General features: G+C 38.9%; 2 protein-coding genes across 2 annotated transcripts; both read left to right on the top strand.

The window, feature by feature from the left end:
• Positions 1-381: 381 nt before the first annotated feature.
• On the top strand, positions 382-2291 carry LOC104101446 (scarecrow-like protein 32). Its single transcript, XM_009608887.4, has one exon. It carries the CDS (start codon positions 841-843, stop codon positions 2200-2202), a length of 1362 nt encoding a protein of 453 aa, XP_009607182.1. The 5' UTR covers positions 382-840; the 3' UTR covers positions 2203-2291.
• A 10963-nt stretch (positions 2292-13254) lies between these two features.
• LOC138905385 (uncharacterized) lies at positions 13255-15773 on the top strand. The gene is made up of 6 exons (XM_070193906.1): positions 13255-13569; positions 13681-13921; positions 14095-14258; positions 14604-14931; positions 15023-15129; positions 15345-15773. The coding sequence occupies exons 1-6, from the start codon at positions 13255-13257 to the stop codon at positions 15771-15773; spliced, it is 1584 nt and encodes a 527-aa protein (XP_070050007.1).
• The last annotated feature ends 7296 nt before the right edge of the window (positions 15774-23069 follow it).

Consider the following 23069-nt stretch of genomic DNA (forward strand, 5'->3'; position numbering starts at 1 on the left):
TGACACTTTTCCATCAATATATTTATATGTATATATCTAGGCTACCCCACCAAAAATAAAGACCAATAACTGCAAAAGTTTTTATTCTCAGAATATATGCAAATAATTCTACACTGCATATATGGAATATGAAGTGACTAAAATGATTTGTGCATGATGATGTACTGAGGTTGAAAAACCCGTGAGTGAGCCAAAACTAACTGACTTCAATCTTTTCCCTCAGTCCATTACGTGACAAATTCCCAACTCCCACATATTGACAACACCTTGGCCGGCTACTTCACATGCCACCAAAATCCAACAGAAATCCCAGCCTCAGCCACCTTTAATTTCTTAGTCCTCTTATATTACCCATTTCTTTTTCTTCCACATACTCTCTTTTCCTCTCCTCTCTTCTCTGTCTCTGATAAAGAAGATGCAGTAACATTAATCCCTTTTGTAGCCTTTTGTAAAGTTTCTCCTTATGAGAAGTCCTTATTAGTGTCTCTTTTGCCCAATATTGACTTTAACCTAAAGCAGTATTAATTCATTGGGGTGTGAGATAAGAGATTTTCTCACCAGTCGTTTTTACTCTTGGAAAAAAAAAAGTTGAGCAGTCAATTATCGTTGATTCATTTGCAGAATATTGCAAAAGGTATCTGCACTATAGGCAGCAGCGCAACCCACTAATGGATCGCTTCCCAATAATGGTCAGGTACTACTACTAGTCTAGTCTTTTTCTCTCTTTCTGTCTTCTCTCCTTATGTCTAAAAAAATACCAAAACTAATAGGCCCATATCACCAGTTTAATTAATTCACTACCTTCTATCTCCCAATACAATCTTCTAATTTCTTCCTCTCATGATGCAATTTACTGAGAGTTTACCACCATCACTTCACCAACAAGTTTCACCAATATTTTCAAGTCTGATGTTGAACAAGAATGACAATCAAATCCAACGCGCGAGACCCTGGCCTGGTTTTCCCACATCAAAAAACTTGGGAACTATAGGCGACGCTAATTGCATGGAACAATTGTTAGTCCATTGCGCTAACGCAATCGAAAGCAATGACCCAACTTTAGCTCAACAAATTTTGTGGGTCCTTAATAACATTGCCCCTCCTGATGGTGACTCTAACCAACGCCTCACTTGTGGTTTCCTCCGAGCCCTCATCGTTCGCGCTGCTAAAATTGGGACTTGCAAATTACTCACTGCCAATCTGAATCATTCAATGGAAACACATAAATTCTCTATCATAGAGCTAGCCGGTTTCGTTGACTTAACCCCGTGGCATCGTTTCGGGTTCACGGCTGCTAATGGAGCTATATTAGAAGCTGTAGAAGGTTACTCTATTGTTCATATTGTTGATTTTAGCTTGACTCATTGCATGCAAATTCCCACACTTATTGATGCTATTTCTACTCGACTAGAAGGACCTCCGTTAGTCAAACTTACGGTAGCTGGTGCAACAGAAGATTTACCACCTATGCTTGATCTTTCTTATGAGGAATTAGGTGCTAAGTTGGTAAATTTCGCAAGGTCAAGAAACGTGATGATGGAATTTAGAGTGATTCCTTCAAGTTCATCGGACGGGTTTTCGAATGTAATTGAACAGCTACGTGTCCAAAATCTAATACGTCCAGAGAATGGCGAGGCACTAGTAATAAATTGTCACATGATGCTTCATTACATACCAGAGGAAACAACAGTATTGTCCCCTCGATTTCCTTTGGACCAGAGTAGTAATTCTTCAATCTCCTCGTTTCGTTCGATGTTTCTTAAGGCTATTCGGAATTTAGACCCGACGATTGTAGTGTTAGTAGATGAAGATGCGGACTTTACGTCTAATAATCTTGTGTGCAGATTAAGGTCGGCTTTTAATTATCTATGGATACCTTATGATACTGTGGATACATTTCTTCCGAGAGGTAGCAAGCAAAGGCAGTGGTACGAAGCTGACATTTGTTGGAAGATAGAAAATGTTATAGCTCACGAGGGTCTTCAACGACTCGAGAGGCTCGAGCCGAAGAACCAGTGGGTGCAACGGATGAGAAATGCTAATTTCAGGAGCAGTGGTTTTAGTGAAGATTCAGTTTCGGAAGTGAAGAACATGCTAGATGAGCATGCAGCTGGGTGGGGGCTAAAGAGGGATGAGGAAGATGTTGTGCTTACATGGAAAGGACATAATGTCGTGTTTGCTACTGCTTGGGTTCCTCTTTAATTTCATTGACTTAGTATTTTCGACGTTTTATTTTTACTACTCCTACTAATCTTGATTATTCCATATATCGCTCTTTAATTTCCTCTTCATGATGGACCTAGTTAATTGGCGTAAATATAATGCGTCCATTCACTACTTCATAAAGCTTTTCATGAGAAGACCGATGTTTGAGTTACTTTAATCATACCATTTTTTCCCTATCAATTTCCGTTTGTCTAAGTACTAAACAACGCATAAGATGTTCCTTTTTGGGTGAACCATTTTATTTTCTAAGGAACTAATCTTAGAGCTTACTCTTATCCCATTATTTTATAAGTTAAAAGGATCCTATGGATTAAACCTAGAGAGGATCTGTCTGAAAAACTTAAGCTGGTAATTAAATCGTGATTTGTCTTAGATGCACAATTATTCCGGTGCACATAAATATATGATGACGTAGCTTCACATTGCACGCACTTCTTCATTTTCCTTGGCGTAATTTGTTGCATTTTTCATCAGGTATCTGTTTATTCACACTATTTATGGTGAAAATTGTACAAGTAATATCAGTAACCGCGAGTTGAACTACATCATGATTTGACCGTCTTTTTTTTCTTTTTCTTTTTCCAAAGGGTCCCCAGAGGAGAATATTGCTATTCACTCTATATTATTGTAATAAACAATAAAAGTCATTAAACTTTCTGAAATAGAAACAGAAACAGAAAGTTAATAGAATCAGTTGCATGAAATAAATTCGGGAAAAATAATATCGGAATAAATCGAGCCTACCGAATGCACAGTGTGTCCTTAAGGAAATTATTCCCCTCAAGTACCATAGGTGTTGGAATATTATCCTTCCAGGATAGAACGATTTAACTCACCAGCGTATTGGTACCAAAAACTCCGGTGAACTTTGAATCACTCAATGGTCGCAAAACACACTGGAAAATATTGTGCAGAAGAAGAAGATAATGAAAAAATTTAGTAAGTAAAGATCTTGGGATTCAAGGCATATTTATAGACCATTTGGCACTGTTTCTGAAAAGGTTTGCAACCTTTCAAAAACAGCCATAGCTGTTGGAACATGTGGGAATATTTCTGTTGAAATATGGTGGGAAAAACAAAAAAACGAATTTAAAATAATGGAAATATTTTTGTTGAAATATTGCGGGAAAAAGGAAAACATGGATTTAAAATAATCCGGGAAAGAAAACGGGCCGGACGGGACCGGGTCGCGGGTCATGGGTTATTCCGGATTAAATTTTTGTTAATTAATTTAATTAATTAATTAAATAATTGAAAGAAATTTTGTCCAAAAAGATTAATCAATCAATCTTTGATCCGAAACCGAAGCGAACGACGACGACGACGACGGCGCGAGACTTGCCTTCTTCTTAACTCTTTAAGAATTAGAAGAAGAGCAATTGTGTATATACTCATCAAAAGCCTTTTTTCCCTCCAATATGGGACAATGTCCCTTTGCCAAGAGGGAAACTTAAATATTTTATTTTTCCTTCATTTTCCATTCACCCTCTTTAAGCTACACCAAGCTTAAAATTAAGATAAACCAAGCTTAAAAGCCCAACAAATATATTAATGATAAGTCAAAAGATACATAAAGGGGACATAAACCTGACCTCTTAATATAAGGGTATGATGGACAGAATCCATCTTTACAATTTGATTTATCCAAAAGGGGAGTTAGAAAGAAAAGAGGGGTTGCTCCCGGGTCCATATTGAGCTCTCAAAAAAAAAAGTACAAATAGCTATGTTTGAGTTTAAAAACCCGTCTTTTAAACATGATGTTTTATAGTATGTATATTTAAGTTATATGCACAGTGTAAATGTGTAATAATTTGTTTTGCTTCATCTATGTAATTTAATCTGTTGTATCATCTTATTTATCATTTATCCTAAGTTACCAAATACCAATTAAGACTTATTTAATAGAATTATATGTAATTAATTTTTAAATAATTTGATTTTGTAAATATTCCTTGCACCATAAGTGCAAAGAACTCAAAATTTCTATTATATTAACGATGGACTTGAAGGCACATTTACTAGCTGAAGTAAATCAGTTTTTAAGTGGTTGAAAACTTGAAATATGTGCTTATAGAGGCCTATAAGAATGCCGAGTACTACGCTGCCATGATGCGTCAGTATACTATTGGAGTACTCTTTAAACAGGACTTGGCAAAACCCCCTTGTTAGATTGAGAAGTATATTTTAGGCCTAAATAAACTCAGCATATCTTATAGAGTACTCCAACTAATTGTATATCGTTTGCCAATTTTTGGTGTAAATTAAACTACGGTTGTTTAAACAGAATTGATTTTGAAATTTGTTCACTGTACTAAGTGAGAAAGAAATATAATCTTCTATTGCTAGAAGCGTAGATATGTGACAACAATGATAATTATAGCATGTTTGGCCAAACTTCTCCAAGGCCAAAAGAATTTTTTTCTTCAAAACAAAATACTTTTTTTAAAGTTGAAGTGTTTGACCAAACTTTTAAAAGAAAAAAAAGTGTTTTGAGTAGAAACAGAAATATCTTTGGAAAAGCAGAAAAAAGTAACTTCTCCCCATATGCACTTTTGAGAAAAATAACTTAAAAATACTTTTTTAAAGTTTGACCGAACATTAATTGCTATTCAGAAGTGCTTTTCAAATTAATTAGTCAAACACAAAAAATGCGTCTCAAAATAAGTTGATTTTAGAAGTTTGGTCAAACATGCTATTAGTACTCCTGTTTGCGTGTTGGCTACTTAAAAATCCATGCCCCTTCCTCTAATCTTCTAAAAGTATATGTATGATACCTCAACAGCCAAAACTAAGGAAAATTTTGAAGAACCTTTGGGTATGCATGTATATTGTTTTTAGTCTGGGTATTGGTCTGATTCGTTAACCTGCTCTTACCGTCTTGGGAGAAGTGCACAAACAGTCATTCTCACGGCTGCTATTTAGGGATTAGTCGGTACTTATTTTATCTTGATTTGGACTAAAAATCTTTTATTTTTGGACAATTTAGGATATTTGTATCCCGAAAAATTAAACAAAAAAACTGAAAATCATGCCGCATTAACTGATTCCTAAATAGCAGCCCTTTAGAGTAGCTACCTGATGTCATTTCTACCACAGTCTTCCAAAATTGCTACTTCTTTTAATTTCAAGCGATTGAATAAATAAGTGATTGTGGGCTTATTTTTAAGTAAATATCTTGTCAGCGTTACAAGCATTTAAATGGAATCTAATAACATAATGACATGATAGGGTAGAAAATCGTAACGTTTGCTTATTTTTATCCACAATACACGGATAATCACCTAAATTGACAGCTATTCTTTTTATAATTTAAACATGGGATTGGAATTCAACCTATTAATCATTTAAACAACAACAACAACAAACTCATGTATCCCACAAATAGGGGGACTATTGAACACTTGGAGTTAGCAAATAAATTTGTGCCTATGAAATCCTTCACCGACAATCTCTTTGAAAATCCCGGTATAAGTTTCTTGAGGTAATAAGAGAAAAGTTGTTATATTAATGGTTTTAGGGATCTTACAGCTACAGTGATATCCTGAGCAGTTAGCATGTATGATGCTAATTATGTTTTGAACCATGTGGAGTCTTTCTCGCGACCATCCCTACCATTATTTTTCGTCACATTCAAAAATTTTGGCTTGATAACATACTCCATTGTACGCCATGATTGTAGTTTTACTTAAGAATCAAACTCCTCTCTGAATTTTCAAGATGTTAGTCACCTAGAGATATGTCAAAGTGGTGATGTAGATCAAGTTAAAAGTCCCGAGAAGAATTACTACTTTACAAGTATACAGGTTTATAAGGATAGTGATCAATTATAAGATCATCAAGAACTTGTTTTGACAACTCCTATTGCTTTTGCTTGGCACCATCTGTAGAGCATTTGCATGATCAATGTCCTGCAGTTGGACTTATTCCACTTACCGCGTGTTTGGATGGTTGTTACATATCGTTTCTTAATGTATCGTATCATATATATTTATACTAGTATACTGCTTGCGCTTTGCGCAATCATGAAAACAAATTAAAATATAACTAAATATAAATCCATATCTTTTATAAAAGAATATTAATCTTTACTTCCCAAACATCTTTTCGTTATTCCACTATTTTCATGATTCCTTTAACACTATATGTAAAATTATTTGATAGATATGTGAAAAAATTCTTTCGTCATTGGAGAGATTGTAAACTACTCGGGAGCTACATATGACCTATCAGAACCAATACATTCGTCTCAACTTTCTTTTTCAGTTTGCTATCTACACCATCTCTTGCTCTCTTAAGCTCATGAATAATTATTTCAATGCCCATTAATTGTTCTTCCCTCGACAACTTATTTGTTGAATAAAAATGATAAAATAGAAATTCATGAATATATTCATGAATTTCTATATATATATATATATATATATATATATATATATATATATATAGCTAGAGGTACCTACAATATTTTCATCAGTTTAAATTCTTTTGATATTTAAAAATTCAGCACAAAAGCCTATAACACTCTTGTGAGGACATTTCTTAAAACTTGATCAATAGAACATTACCGTTATTGATTCTCACTGGGATTCATGTAGGATTAACAGTTTAAAAGTTTTTAATTCGAAAATTCTATTCACTTTTTTTTTCCAGAAATTTCTTCGCCAGAAAAATTTACAGCGTAATCAATTCAAAAGCAGATCAGTTTTTCCTCTTTGAAATAAAACATAGTAATGTGCATTATAAAGGATAAGATTTATTCATAAATAAATAAAAATTCGTTTTCTTTTTAAAATTTCTTCCATAATATTTTCAACAACCAAACAAAAAGAAAAATGAGAAGAAAGAGTCAACGTCCGAGAGACTCAAATACCTTTTTTGTGGAAAGTAGATAGTGTTCGGTCACAATTTGTAGATCCAAAAGCGAAATATTAAACCGATAACTTCTAAAGCCATTCACATTACAAATACAAAGCACTAACAATTTCTGGAATTAACAAAATGTCAATGTACTAGTAAAGTTGTATGCAAAATTTTGTAGTTTTCTCAATCTCCAATGTCTCGGTTGAATACTTAAAGTATAAGATTAATTAATAAACCAGGGTGGGAAGTTTTACTCTCTTACGAGTCTTCTACCAAATCATTCTTCTAATTTTATGTTTCTTATTAGGAGTAGTCAGAACATGTAGGCCCTTTTGAAGCCTTCGCAATTAGTATGAATGAAACTTAAATCTACGCTCCATAAGCGGTTTGCCCTTTCCGACGGAATAGAGAAAGAACAAAAAAAAAAAAGGATAAAAAGGAAAAGATCACCAAATATAGAATTTTTAAGCATAATGTAGAGTGATGTTACTTATCGAACAAAATAAGGGAAGCCAAACATTGCATGAAATTGCCTTTGGTGAATGCAGACACGTCCGAAAAGCCAACCTAATTAATGAAAAGAGAAAAAAATTATGGGTTTTGTTGAAGTTTGGAAACCACAATGGGCAAATAACTATTCTAAAAACTTGGAATAAAGTTCAGAATTATTTGAAGAAGGAACAACATGTGAAAGAAAGAGTAGTACCCATTAGGCAGAAGTGTAACGTTCCTGGTGTAATGCAACATAATTCACCATATCCTAATATTGAGAGAAGTTGTCAAAGAGGTGAGAGAAAGAAGTGGAAAAAGAGGTGTCTTTTGGTTTTTAAAAGAAGTTGCTTTTGGAATTTGTGTACGGGAAGTGACTTTTTAAAAATAGGTGAAAAAATAAAAAAAATTGAGATAAAAGATAATTGAGTTTTTTGGCCAAATAGATATGTCACATTGACCGATGGCCTATATATATATATATATATATCATATCGTTTTTGGTCGTTCATAATTGTTTGACACAAAATTTAGATCTAGATTTAAACAATTAGATTTTCTAATAGAATAGAGTTAATCTTAACCAATATTAATATCCAAAAAACTGATTAATAGATTTTATAGCAAGATGTTATGAGTACTATTTGAGTAGCAATAAATAGTGACAATAAAGCAATATTCAATGACCCAAGAACAAAGAATGTAGCATTAAATAGCAATAAATAATAGTGAATGATATTTATGTAAATAAATGCATGTGAATCACTCGAAAGGGATGAAATTCTGAGATATTCCCTCTGACAAAGATGGATGATGATAAGCCTTAGAATATTGGAATTCTCCTTGGATCGTGGGAGAAAAGATAGATAAAGACCTAGAGAAAATGTATATTTTGTATGTCAATGATAAAGCAAGAATCTTCAGAGAATGTAAATGTATTATTTTTTACAATGAGTATCCAATGCCCTCTACAATCCTCTCCCTTTCTCTTTATACTAGCACATGGACCAAAAAATCCTAATAGTACAAATTGGAGGAATATTTCCTAGAATATTCTCTGTAAGGTCTTATTTCTAAAACTAGTCGTTGCTACTCTGCCAAAGGGAGTACTCGTCCTCGTTCTTATCCTCTGTTGAGTCAACTCGACCTCACTTTCGTCCTCTGTTAGGTCACCTCGACCTCGCCTTCGTCCTCTGTTGAAACCAAATCGTTGACGCATGGCAGCCTTCGAAGGCTTTCTTAATATTGACTTGGCCCACATATAATTATGATAATTTTTAGCCCATACAGTTAGTCCCTCCACTTGTTGAGGTCGTTCTCGTGGGCGAGTTTAATGAGCGAATAGCAGCGGTCATGGTCGTCATGACAAACAAGCAACGTGACTTTTTGCGGACCGCATATTTTAAACTCTTGATTTTCCCGGTTGATTTGCTGGAACCATTTAGTCCATGAAAAGGAGTGACGTCATTCGTCATGATGAAGCCTGTTTCTGAAGCGTCGCATCGACTTACGCACGGTTTTTGATTGACACTGTCATTTCAATTCTTGTGTCAATCACGATGAGCCGTTTTGGGTTCGGTGCCTTAATCTCTATAAATAGGGATTGTTCCACTGTTATTCTAACATTACTTTCTTTGGAATCATCCATCCTTGCTCTACAGAAGTTCCTTTGCTATTCTTGAATTTTATTTGCCTTCCGACCTGTAGCTTCTTCTATTACCTTCATCTTCCATATCCCGACCTCTTATAAATTTCATAACTTATGTCCAACCTTCCTTCTAACTTTGATGAGGAGAACCACACCATTCCCTTAGCCGTTGTATTCCCTGTTCATAGGGGAGACATTGTCGTCGCCGCTAAGGATGAAGATTTTCCTTCAGTGGAGGAGATTATCCCCCATAACCCCGATGCAAGATCCGATTTTCAATGGTCGCCAGATGTGATGACTGGAAAATTTCAATCATTAATGACGTGTAGGCACTTGGCGGAATTCAAAGCCAAGTTTGGCCTTCCCAACCATGTCGAATTAATCCTCGCTAGTGAGGACAAGGTGCACGTTCACCGTCCCGGGTATTGTGGTCTCTATTCCTACCCGTTTACCATTGGCTCCTCATTCCCCCTTCTCTCGCTGGTGGAGGAGTTTTGCCATCATTACGGTGTTTTCCCCACTCAGCTCATCCCCTATGTTTATAAGGTCATCAAGATGCTATCAAAGTGCACCGGACTTGCCGCGGTCGAGGTCACAATGCGCCACTTGGTGCATTCGTTCGCGCCTAGTTTCTGTAGAGGGATGGTGTTGCACCTGAGATATCGTGGAGGAAAATGCTTGGTGGTGAAGATGGACGATAAGGGTAGTCAGCATTTCTGGCTCGACTACTTCTTTGTCAAGACTAAGGCCGTAGCGGCCAATATTAATGGTTTCCCCGAGGCTTGGAACCACACACGTAAGTGTTCATGTTTTCTACTTTTACCCTTTTCTGCGGCCACTAGTCATCCTCCTCCTTTGGCGACGCGTCTCATTGACTGGGTAAAGTAGGTTCTACCCTATACCATGGGGATTCATGACTGGCCAAGCTTCTTTCAGAAGTTCAAACCGGCCCTCCCCTCGACATGTAATCTCCTTCTTTTGGTCTTTATCGGATTCGTACGGTTGATAAGAGTGGATTATAACTACTTATTAGTACCTTTTTACTTTAGTTTTAGTTCGAAAGTGTTGACATATGTTCCCAAAACTAATGAAACTGTGCAAATTACAGGAATGTTGGAGATACTTGGACTCAAATGAAGAAACCTAACTCAAAAAGGAGTGTTCCGGATCAGAAGGCAAGAAGTGGCGCAATAGACCAATAGTGCGGTCCGCAGAAGTATTTCTGCGGCCGCAGAAGAAAGTGCACACCGCAGAATTTTTTCAGCGGCCACAGATCTGGTGTTGAGGTCGCACTGACACGAATTTAAAAAGTACAGAGAGTATGCAAAACGACCAAGACTGAAGCCTTGCCAGAAGTGCGGACCGCACATGGAATTGTGTGGCTGCAGAAGCTGAAGTGCAGTCGCATGTCAATTTGTGCGGCTGCAGAATCTCTCAACCTACAGACTCGAGCAAAGTGCGGACCGCACATGGAATTGTGCGGCCGCAGAACCTCCTGAATGGCATTTTTATCAGCGAATTTTGGGCCACTATAAATAGACGGGAATCACTTTTTTAGATCAAGTTTGGTAGTTTTTTGAGTTGTAGCCATTTTAGTTTACCACTTTGGGTAATTTGTGACCAATTTAGGTAAAAAACATAATAGTTTATCATTTTAATTTTATATTATGGCTTTAGTAATTTCTTCTTTATTTTCTTCAATTTCTACTATGAGTAGCTAGACATTTACTATGGTTGTGACCCAACCCTAGTGTGTAAACCTTATGAGAAATTAATCTAATGCTTGTTTATGGGTGTTTGTTATTTGACCTTGTTTATGCGTTAACTTTAGAATTAAAAGTTGCACATATTGATTCATGCCTTTTTGACTTGGTCTTTACTTGATAAAGAGAGACTTAGTCTAGGAAAACTTGGCTAATGAGGAAATTGGGCTAGTTAAGTTTTTGATTAGCCTAATTAAATGGTTTGAAATAGAGATAGAGAAAACTCGACTTGAACTCATATCAACTATTTGGTTTGATACCTAGTTGGGCTTGAGAAAGTCAAATTGGGCAAAATCATTGTATGACTAAGAGGTATTGAGTGAGTAATTTAGAGTTGAGAGCTATAATATACCCCGATCACTAAACTAAATGTTAACGTAATTAACCCATTAAGCTAACACCTAGGTGAAGAGTACATCCCTAGGCCTTTTACCTATTTGAAAACAAACAAAAAAAATTAATCAATTTCTAGTTTCATTTCTCTAGTTAATCATTGATAGTATAGTTTATAGAAGTAATTTGCAAAACCAACTTGTTTGAAAGTGTATTTAAGTTATTTCTTCCATACTCATCAAGTGTACACTCTAACACCTATCCTTAGTCCCTGAGAAAATCGACCCCAACTCATAGTTGGGTACTATTCTTCCAACAATCTCTTCCACTCATTGTTGAGTGTGGATTGGGAGTGGATCAATATTTGGCGTCATTTCTGGGGAGCTTTAATGGTGTTAGCTATATATTTGAGTATGTTTTTGGAATATCTTCTTTCCCTTCTGTGTTACTAACTTATTTAAGAAATTATAGGTACAAACATGGCAAACAATGAGTTCGAAAATTTGCCTTTGGGGGACTTGGACGGCGAGGAGGAACAAGTAAATGAGTTACCTCAAGTACCACAAGCTAATCGGAGAGGCCGGGTACCACACGACAACGTGCCCGTTCCACCCCCACCTCCACCAGACACCAAATATTGCCAACGAAGGTTATGCTAGTGCAATAGTCCCTCCCCGTATTAGGGCGGACAACTTTCAAATCACCAACGTGATGCTCACTTTACTTTAGCAACGAGGCTTCTTCACAGTGCACCAACCCAAAATGCTTACAAATATTTGAAGGGCTTTGTGGAGACATGATGGGGGAGCAAGAAAACTAATGTTTTCGAGGATGCATTGAGGCTAAGACTTTTTCCCTTCTCTCTACGGGGGAAAACTTTAGATTGTTGGAACGTTTGCCGAACCATTCAATTCACACTTGGGATGAGTTGGCGGCCAAGTTCATTGTAATGTTTTTCTCTCCCAGGTACATGGCTACACTTCGATATGAGATCTTGGCATTCAAATAAGAGCTGAATGAACCGCTATACGAAATTTGGGAGTGCTATAGAACAATGTTTAAGGAATGTCCCAACAACGATATGACGGAAAACATGTTACAACAAACCTTTTATTATGGGTTTAACACAACCAACCAATGTGTAGTGAATCAACTAGCCGGTGAAAACTTTATGACTATGCCTTATGCTGAGGCGTGTGACATCCTAGATGAGATGGCGGAGACGTCATCGGCTCGACAATCCCGGGCCAATGTCCCACAAGGTGATCCGAATATGATCCACATCCACAAAGAATTGCAAGACCATGGGTAAGCCATTGCCGAATTGACCACTACCATGACTCATCTAGCAAAGGCCCAACTAAGTCAAGTGCAACCCCTAAGCAAGTTCATGTTATGGAGAGAGTGAATGTTTTGGTGAACAAGAAGAGGACCAAGGGTCCACAAATGCAAACCCGATTGGAGAACTATGTGCAAGATGGTGGCGGTTTTGATCAAGATGATTCTTATAATGAGCAAGAGGAAGAAGTGCAATATGTGAACAATTTTCAAGGGCAAAGAAATAACTTCCAGGGCCCAAATCAACAACAATGGCGACAATAAAACAATCATGGCAATTAGAGTTCTAATAATCAAGGGGATTGGCATAACAACAACAATCAAGAAAATTGGAGTGGAAACAACCAAGGAAATTGGGGAGGTAACAGCTAAGGTGGTTGGGGTAACAATCAATGCAATCGGGGGTCGAATTTTTAAAGGTCCCCAATGTATCAACAACTGAGCAACCCACCTCTTTATCCTTTCCATGGTTCAAGTTCTTCAAATAATAAAATGGGACATATTGAGAATATGTTCAAGAAAATGATAGAAAAGAATGCCGATTCGTATGCCCAACTTGCCTCACACAACAGATCAATCCGATGACTAAAAGTTCAAATGTGGCAAATCTCTCAAGATCTAAATTATCGTCCTAAGGGTGCACTACCAAGTGACATGGTGGTGAACCCAAAGGGTGGTAACAACACGGGACATGCTATGGATGTTATCACAAGAAGTGGAAGAAGTGGGAATGCACCCACCTCAAGTGAAAGGCGACTTGTCGATGATGACCGAGTGATGCAAGAAGAAGAGATCCCCAACAATGTTGTTCAAGCAAATGAGGAAGTTCGGATTGATATTGATGATAGTGTGGAAGAGACTCAAGAGGAGGTGAACCTGTCTAGGGAACACATCATTGACAAACCAGAACCGGTAGTGCAAAAGGCGAAGGCACCATTGCCTAAGCCTCCACCTCCATACCCTCAAAGACTTACCAAGAAAAATGGTGAGAATCAATTCAAGAAGTTCATTCAAATGATGAAGAGTCATTCAATCAATGTGCCATTGGTGGAAGCTTTGGAACAAATGCCCAGTTATGCAAATTTTATGAAAGATCGTGTGAGAAAGAAGCGGTCGATGAATTTTGAGACTATCAAAGTCACTCATCAAGTAAGTGCGATTGTTCATTCAATGGCTTCTAAGTTGGAGGATCCCGGTGCTTTCACGATTCCTTATACAATTGGAAGTGTCGAGTTTCCTAAAGCTCTTTGTAATCTTGGAGCAAGTATAAACTTGACGCCCTATTCAATTTTCAAGACTTTAGGGATTGGGCAACCAAGACCCACTTTTATGAGATTGCAAATGGTCGATCATACCATAAAGAGGCCGTTGAGTGTAATTGAAGATGTTTTGGTCCGGGTTGATAAATTCATTCTTCGGCGGACTTTGTCATTCTAGATTGTGAAGTTGATTATGAAGTATCGATCATTCTTGAGAGACCTTTCCTTGCTACGATTAAGGCTCTTTGTGATGTAGAAGCCAGAGAACTCATTTTCAAGGTTGGTGATGAAAAAGTGGTATTCCATGTGCGTAAGTTCATGCGGCAACCAAAAAGCAATGAGGTGTGTTCTTTTGTGGACTTGGTGATCGATGTTATTATTGATGATACAAGTGCTACTATCAATGTTGGTGATATGTTGGAGGCCGTTTTGCTAAATTTTGATGATGACGAGATGGATGGTTTCATGAAATGTGTGAACTCTTTGCAAGGACTGGGGTCGTACAACTATGCACCCCACAAACTATCTTTGGATCTTGAAAATAGGAAGACTCCTCCTACAAATCCTTCTTTTGAAGTGCCACCTACTTTGGAGTTGAATAAATTGCCTTCACACCTTCATCATGAATTTCTTGGCCCTTGTTCTACTTTACCGGTTATTCTTTCCTCTTGTTTGACTAACGTGCAGGTTGACTCCACATTGGCGGTGTTAAAAAAGAGGAAGAAGGCTATTGGGTGGACCTTGGCAGATATTCGGGGTATAAGCCTTGCCTTTTGCATACATAAGATTAAGTTGGAGGATGGTGCTAAACTGTCCATTAAACATCAAAGAAGACTCACTGAGGCTATGCAAGAAGTTTTCAAGAAGGAGATTATCAAGTGGTTGGATGCTGGGGTTGTCTACCCCATCTCCGATAGTTCATGGAACTCTCCGGTTCAATGTTTCCCAAAGAAGGGGGGCATGATGGTGGTTACCAATGATAAGAATGAATTGATTCCTACAAGAACGATGACCGGTTAGAGGGCTTGTATGGATTATCGCAAGCTCAACAAAGTAACAATGAAGGATTACTTTCCACTTCCTTTCTTAGATCGAATGCTTGATAGATTGGCCGGCTGTGCTTTTTATTATTTTCTTGATGGGTACTCGGGATACAGCCAAATTCTTATTGCTCCGGAGGATCAAGAGAAAACAACCTTTACATGTCCCTATGGTACTTTTGCTTTCAAGAGGATGCCATTTGGTTTGTACAATGCACCGACGACTATTCAACGGTGTATGATGGCTATTTTTACGGACATGGTGGAGGACTACCTTGAAGTTTTCATAGATGACTTCTCGGTGGTTGGGGACTCTTTTGATGATTGTCTTACAAAATTAGACAAAGTGTTGGCTAGATGTGAATAAACCAACTTGGTGCTCAATTAGGAGAACTGCCATTTCATGGTTGAGGAGGGTATTATTTTTTGCCATAAAATCTCAATTGATAGAATTGAAGTTGACAAGGCAAAGATTGAGGTGATTTCTAAGCTTTCACCCCCAACTTCGATGAAGGGTGTATGCAGGTTTCTAGGCCATGCAGGATTTTACCGGTGCTTTATCAAAGATTTCTCTAAAGTGGTGAACCCATTATGCAAGCTCCTTGAGAAGAATCTCAAGTTCAATTTCAATGATGATTGCATGAGGGCTTTTGAATTATTGAAGCTCAAGTTGACAACTACTCCGATCATTACCGCTCCAAATTGGAGTGTGCTTTTTGAACTCATGTGTGCTGCAAGTGACGTAGCGGTTGGGCTGTTTTTGGGCAACGTATCAACAAGATTTTCTATCTGGTCTATTATACTAATAAGACCTTGAGTAGTGCCTAAGTCAATTACACCGTTACGGAGAAATAGCTCCTTGTTATTGTGTTTGCAATTGAGAAGTCCCGTCCGTACTTGCTGGGTGACAAAGTTATTGTCCACACGGACCATATGGTGCTTCGTTATCTTATGAGCAAAAAGGATTCCAAATCTCGGTTGACGAGATGGGTGCTCTTGTTTCAAGAATTTGATAATGATATCCAAGATAGGAAAGGTAGTGAAAACCAAGTGGCGGACCACTTGTCTCGTTTGGAGGAGGAGGGGAGCCCGCATGATGGCCTTGAAATCAATGACTCATTTCCTGATGACCAACTTTTGGCAATTTCAATGAAAGAGGTGTCATGGTTGGCGGACTTGGCAAATTTTCTTGTGAGTGGAATCATTCCGGATGATTTCTCTTAAAACCAAAGGAAGAAGCTTAAAAGAGATTGTCAAGATTATTATTGGGATGAACCATACCTTTTCCGGATTTGTACGAATGGGGTGATTAGGAGGTGTGTACCGGAAGAATAACAATGTGATATACTTGGGGATTGTCATTTTTTACCATACGGTGGTCATCATGGTGGGGTAAGAACGGAGGCCAAAGTTCTTAGTTATGGTTTCTATTGGTCTACTCTTTACAAGGATGCTAGCAATTTGGTGAAAAGATGTTATGAATGTCAACGGGCCGGTGAAATCTCAAAGAAAAATGAAATGCCTCTCACAACCATCTTGGAGATTGATATTTTCGATGTTTGGGCATTGACTTCATGGGCCCTTTTGTGAGCTCTTGTTGAAACACCTACATCTTGGTCGCAGTGGATTATGTGTCCAAATGGGATGAGGTCGTCGCTTTACCCAACATTGAGGCGAGAAGTGTAGTGGATTTCTTGAAGAAGAATATCTTTACAAGATTTGGTACTCCACGTGCGATCATAAACAATTGGGGGTCACACTTTTGCAACAAAGCTTTTGACACTTTACTTAGCAAGTATGGTGTTACTCATAAGGTCACGACTCCCTATCACCCACAAGCTAGTAGGCAAGTGGAAGTCTCCAACCGGAAGATAAAGAGTATATTGTCTAAAACGGTGAATGTAATTGGATGGATTGGTCCAAGAATCTTGATGATGCATTATGGGCTTATCGGACGGCATACAAAACACCTATCAGAATGTCCCCATACCGGTTGGTGTTCGAAAAATCTTGTCATCTTTCGGTGGAACTTGAGCACAAAGCAATGTGGGCTCTAAAGAAATTGAATCTTGATTGGGATGTAGCAGCTAACTTGCGGGGTACACGTTTGAATGAATTGGATGAGTTCTAGTACCATGCTTATGCGAGTTCGTCCTTGTACAAAGAAAAGATTAAACATCTTCATGACAAATACATTTGGAACAAAGAGTTCAAGGTGGGCGATCTTCTATTGTTATTTAACTCAAGGTTGAGAATGTTTCTTGGGAAGCTAAAATCCAAGTGGAGTGGTCCTTTTGAAATTGTTGGTGTGACACATTTTGGTGCATTAGACTTGAAAAATAAAAGTAATGAAGTATTCTGAGTCAATGGTCACCGGGTGAAGCATTACTTGGGTAAGGTTGGAGATAGCCATATGGTGGCGGTCATTTACTTCACTTGAGGATGCTTTGACATTGCATCGTGCTGCAACGTTAAATCAGGCGCTTCTTGGGAGGCAACCCATGTTCTTTTCCTTTTTTATTTTGTAGTTAGATATAAACTGTGTTCTAACTTGATTTGAAGTGTGCTACAGGGTTGAGTATGACTTTTAAAAAGGGTGAACTAAAAAATTGCTAAGTGTTAAAGGATCCGCGGACCACACTTTATCTATGCGGACCGCACAATTCTATGTGCCACAACAGAAGTACATTTGCGGCCGCACATTGCACATTCGGACCGCACAATTGAAAGCTTGCTAAAGTGTAAAAATGTAAACTCTCTGAAGTTTGAGCCTATCAGTGCGAGGCTATTCTGCGACCGCACTCAAAAATTTGTTGACCGCACATTAAGTTCAGAGAATGCAGACCCAGGTGATAGAGTGCGGACCGCACATGGAATTGTGCGGCCACACTCGAACCATTTTCCCTCTTAAGGCTCTTAGTATAAATAGAACTTTTGAGGTCATTTTAAACTTTTCACTCTCCTCATATTCAATGTTACTTTGCAAAGCTTCCTGAGAGATTTTCATTATCCCACACACACACCTACATGTGCTTATACAACCACTGCACTCACTATATCTGGTATGCTTCATTTCATCTTAATGTTTTGTGTGTTAGTTTAATTTTTGAAATGTTAGTTTCTTTTTTGGCCATCTATTATTAGAGTTCATCCATGTGTCCATGTGGGGTAGATCTGAACTGGGTAGTTGATAATATATGCTCTAATGTGTTGGGTTAGTGAAATTTCATGCTTATACCATGTTGCGATATTGATTTGTACAAGTAATTGCAAAATCCAAGTACAAAATATCAGCCTGTTCGTAATTTTTTAAATCTGCGGCCGCACTTGAATTTGTACGGTCCGCAATTTTGTGTTTTGGGCAGCTTGGTAGAGGCAAGTGCATTTGCAGCCGCACTTTAATTGTGCGGACCGCAGAAATATGAGATAGGCCGCACTTAAAAATATGGGGACCGCAGATTCACTATGTGGCCGCAAAACAGCCTCCGCACTGAATTCAGAGAGGAGGCTTCTGAGCCTCTGTTGTTTACTTGATAGTAGTGCGGCCGCACTTGCAATTGTGCAATTTGCACTCCCTCTCTGCGGCCGCACATCAAAATATGCGGTCCACAGTTCCCCAATCATGTAGCATGTTGTTTCCATAGTAACCCTACTGTGTCCATAATGTTCTCCCTTGCCTACATAAGTCTTGAATGTGTTAACTGATGAATTGCAACTAACAATCATCTTTGCTTTGATACAGACAATGATTCGATCGTGCGGCCGCGACGAAACTACAAAAGGGAGAGGTGAATCTTCTAGGGGTCGAGGTAGAGGTACCTTGCCCCTTGGCCAGCCCAAAACTATCAGGAAGAAGGCCATGTCAGGCAGAGGGAGGGGTGCAGACCTCTCCGAGTCTAGCTCCTATGTCGCGTCTAGGGAAGCTTTTGAGGGCAACTTCGCCTCTATTCCGGAGGAGCAGGCAATCACACAGTCTAGGCCACATGGCAATTTCAGCTCATGGATGAGGCCACTTAATCTCACAGCACTTCTGAGGGGTCAGAAAGTGCTAGGCATATATCTGAGCCAGCAGCTGCCCCAGACAGAGATGTGCAGATTGTATAGGATATCCCTGATGATGGTAGAGGGGGAGAGGGTACATCCACTAGTGTGGAGAGATCAAAGAAGAAGGAGATATGGGAGGATATGTTCATTAGCTTGGATGCCTTCACTGACTTCCGTATGTGGTGGCCAACAAGATCCTTGACACTTGAGCAACAGTTTCTGTTGAAGGATTTGGATAAATACAACCCAGCAGTGTTGAGTAAGTTTAGAGAAATAAAGGGTTGGATGTGGTTTACTGAGAGAGTTGAATATGCCAAGGAGTACCTCGTCCGAGAGTTCTACGCCAATATTTCTCGCATCAAGAAGGGGACGAAGGTGACCAAAGTATGCAACCTCAAGGTAAGGTTTAATCAGTACATGCTAAATGCGTACTTGGGGTTTGAGGACTTAGAGCTGAAAGAGTACCTAGAGAAATATTCTATGAAAGAAGAAGGCCGACCATGGCTAGCGGAGATCTTAGCATCACTAGGGCCACCATCACCATGGATCTCTGTTGGGGTTCCTATTCAGGAACACATTGAGCTTTGAAGCGAAGGGATGGCAGACTTTTGTGTGTAGCAGACTTGATCAATGCCGGAATGAGACCCATATGCCTATTCCACAAGCTATTCTAGTAGCTTCAATGGCCGGGTACCCAATTAATGTGGGTGTCGTGATGTCGGCCAACATTTCATTGGTAGCATAGCAGACCAACACGGTCTACCCTTATCCAAATACTATTACAAAGCACCTTACTGATGCAAAGATAGAGCCGAGATCATATGATACAAAGGTGAAGCCAAAGAAGTCGTTTGACTGGTACTCATTGATGGATTCGACCAACCCAAAGAAGAGAGCTCAGCCTTCTACCACCACAGGCCAGTCTGATGAGCCGACAGTGGTAGTCTCTGAGACTGCTGACATTCCATCTACCTCTGCTGAGCCCTCTTCTAGTGCTGCTGCTATGCCTCTACCACCATCTTCAGGTCCTACCACAGCCCCCAAGGCAGCCACTGCTATAACTCCTAGGCCAGTTCCCATGCATACAACTCCATTATCTACTCTGCGAGTCTTCCAGTTATTGGAGAGTCTCAACAACTGGATACAGACAGCTACTTAAAAGTTGTCTGAGATATCTAGTACTATTGCAGTGCAGTCATCTACACAGGCACCACAAGTCTTCATTGATCTTGATGAGAAGTTGCAAAAGATTCTGGACAACCAGAAGATGATCATGGATACTCTGGTACAACACGTGTCGGTTATTGAGGAGTTGACCAAGGAAGTGAAGAAGATGAGGAAATCCTAGGCAAGCAAGAGATCATTGGATAAGCTTAGGAAGGAGGTGACCCGACTTGCGACAGTTGGGGATTTGCCATTTGACATGCTACTTGACCCAGACCAGTCCGCCCTAGATCCATCTGCAGCGGTTGCAGCAGCTGACCAGTCTAATGAGCCATGCCTTGTTCTCGACATTGCTGAGGCAGTGCGTGCTATGTTTGCTACTCCGACCACTCCCAGATATGATAATGATGAGATACAGTCGGTTGACCCAATGTGAGATAATATTGTTGGGGACACTGAGATGTCCAAGGATGTTTAGGGAGTTTTCTTCGCCCTCTCTCTTTTCACTCTTATTTTGTTAAGCATTGGGGACAATGCTTACTTTTATTCAGGGGGTAGAGTTTATTTGATTTACATATTTGGATACATTCGGACTGTAATAATTGAATGATTTTGTTTCTGTTCTTATTTTTAGTTCATCTATCTTTAGTAGTTATTGTTCATTAGCTTATTTAATTTTCCACTTTAGTTTTTTGTTTTGTTAGTAGCTTCTTTTTATATTAGTAGCTTCTTTTTTATTTAATGTTTTTCATAGTAGTATGGATAATAAGTCTTTGGTTTTCTTAATTCCACGGTTCTTTCCAAAGGTAGTTTTGTGTGAACTGGGCGACTCATCCCAACAATAGATGGCTTGACAACCTTCTTAAGGTAATGAGTCTCTCTTTATGTTTAGGCAATAATAATAGTAATAGTAAAGAATAAAAGGCCTAATCAAGTCGTTCTCGAAAAAAGAGTTATCCATGCTTCATTTGGTACCAACACACTTAGCTACGTGCTTGTGGTTTGAAATAAGGTTTTTGAAAGAAAATAGCTCTAATTAGTGACTTTGAGACTCTTGAGTTGACTTTGGTAATCATCGAGTGGTTTATTGGACTATAGTGATCTTTGACTTGATTGTGGTTATTGTAGGCTCTCGACTCTATCCTCTTTATGGTCTAGTTGCGTGAGGGGTGAGGTGATTCGTTGCTAGTCCAAGTACCCGTGCAAATAGTCTAGAACTTTCCCCGAATATGCTTCAAGGAAAAATCCTAAGTTTTGCTTGGTTTGAAAAATGGTTGTAGGCTTTCCTTGGTCCGTTTGAACTTTCTATTAACAACCAATGTCGTTATCCCTAGTCAACCCCCTTTGAGCCTCTATCCTTTCTCATTTGATAACCATGATATAAGGCTTTACCCGTTTTGTCGTGATCCTCTCTTGGCACCCGGACCTTCCTTAACACTCTTGTAATAATTTGCTTAAGGCATAAGTTTGGGGGGAGAGTTGAGGAATTTGAAAGAGGTATCAAGGCACCAAGAAGAGAAAGGAAAAGATCTCTATAAAAAGATAAGGCAAGAAAGAGAATAAGAGAATAAAAGGAAGGGTTGATGGAATCAAAAAAGAGGTAATTATCCCTAATATGAGCATCAAGGGAGAAAAGAATGAAATAAACAAGAAAGAGTGATGTCAAGTCTCTCTAAACCCCAAGAAAAAACAAATGCCTCTAAGAATTGGTAAATATGAGCCAAGAAATGAAAATGTGGAGTGCTTAAGGAAAGGTGTAACCACTTACCCATATGGTATCCTACCCCAATCCAAAAGCCTTCATTACAACCCGAAAGAAGTCCTACTTAATTTTGAACCGAGTGAGCTTACATTAGTGGTGATCTACATGAGGGGCAAGCCTATGGTACTTGAAACGTATTTGTGACATTCTTTTGTGAGAGAAGAGTGAAACTTTCATTAATCTTAAGATTGATTACTAACTTTTGAAGTGAGCTTGGCAAATTGAAGGTAGAGGAGGAAGAGTTTGGAGTCCACCATGATCTACATGATAGGCAAGAGTCCCTCATGAGTAAAGTCAATTCTTAAAGCTCAAATGTCACATTAGACATATATGTGCATGATATGTGAATTGTCACCTTGTTGATAATGCACGAGTAGTATGGGTAATCATTGGTCCCAACTGAGTATGAATGGCTTACCATTGACTCTCTGAAATGACCTTTCACTTTGAGAAGGTGGAAACTAATCTATTTGCTTGAGGATAAGCTAAGTTTGGAGGAGTTGATAAGTGTGGATTTTTGACCACTTATTAGTACCATTTTACTTTAGTTTTAGTCCGAAAGTATTGACTTATGGACCGCACACAATTTGTGTGGCTGCAGAACATGGTTGCACTGACAAGAATTCAAAAAGTCCAGAGAGTATGCAAAAACGACCAAGACTGACGCCTCGCCAGAAGTGCGGACCATTGATGAGTGGGGATTTTGACTACTTATTGGCACCTTTTTTCTGAGCCCAAAAGATGAAATCCAACTCAAGAAGGAGTAATCTGAACCAAGGACAAAAACAGGCACTAAAGCTCTAAAGTGCAGACCGCAGATTGTGCAGAAGAACCTATCAGAAATCTGTGAGAAGTGCGGTCCGCACATGAGATATATGGCCGCAGAAGCAAGGCAAGATCGGAAGTTCAGAGAACATGCATATCAAGTTCAATGGAAGTGCGAACCGCACAATTGTTGTGCGGCCGTAGAAGATCAGTTATGCGGCCGCAGTTGCATTTGTGCAGACCGTAGAAGAGCTATGTGCGGCTGCACTCAGAAATGTGCGAACCGCAGAAAGAAAGAGATGCGGTCGCGGTTCAGAATTGTGCGGCCGCAAGATTCCAATCCTGTCAGGTTGAAGCAAAAGTGCGGACCGCACATGG

The sequence above is a fragment of the Nicotiana tomentosiformis genome, chromosome 2 (assembly GCF_000390325.3).
Source record: "Nicotiana tomentosiformis chromosome 2, ASM39032v3, whole genome shotgun sequence".
NCBI classification, from domain to species: domain Eukaryota; kingdom Viridiplantae; phylum Streptophyta; class Magnoliopsida; order Solanales; family Solanaceae; genus Nicotiana; species Nicotiana tomentosiformis.

Bases quoted from the DNA above. Each gene is read 5' to 3' on its own strand.
- LOC104101446 (XM_009608887.4), top strand. From the start codon at position 841: ATGATGCAATTTACTGAGAGTTTACCACCATCACTTCACCAACAAGTT.
- LOC138905385 (XM_070193906.1), top strand. From the start codon at position 13,255: ATGTGGCAAATCTCTCAAGATCTAAATTATCGTCCTAAGGGTGCACTA. The intron at 13,570-13,680 runs GTAGTGCAAAAG...CAAATGATGAAG, and splicing joins TCATTGACAAACCAGAACCG to AGTCATTCAATCAATGTGCC. The intron at 13,922-14,094 runs GTATAAACTTGA...TTGTCATTCTAG, and splicing joins TCTTTGTAATCTTGGAGCAA to ATTGTGAAGTTGATTATGAA.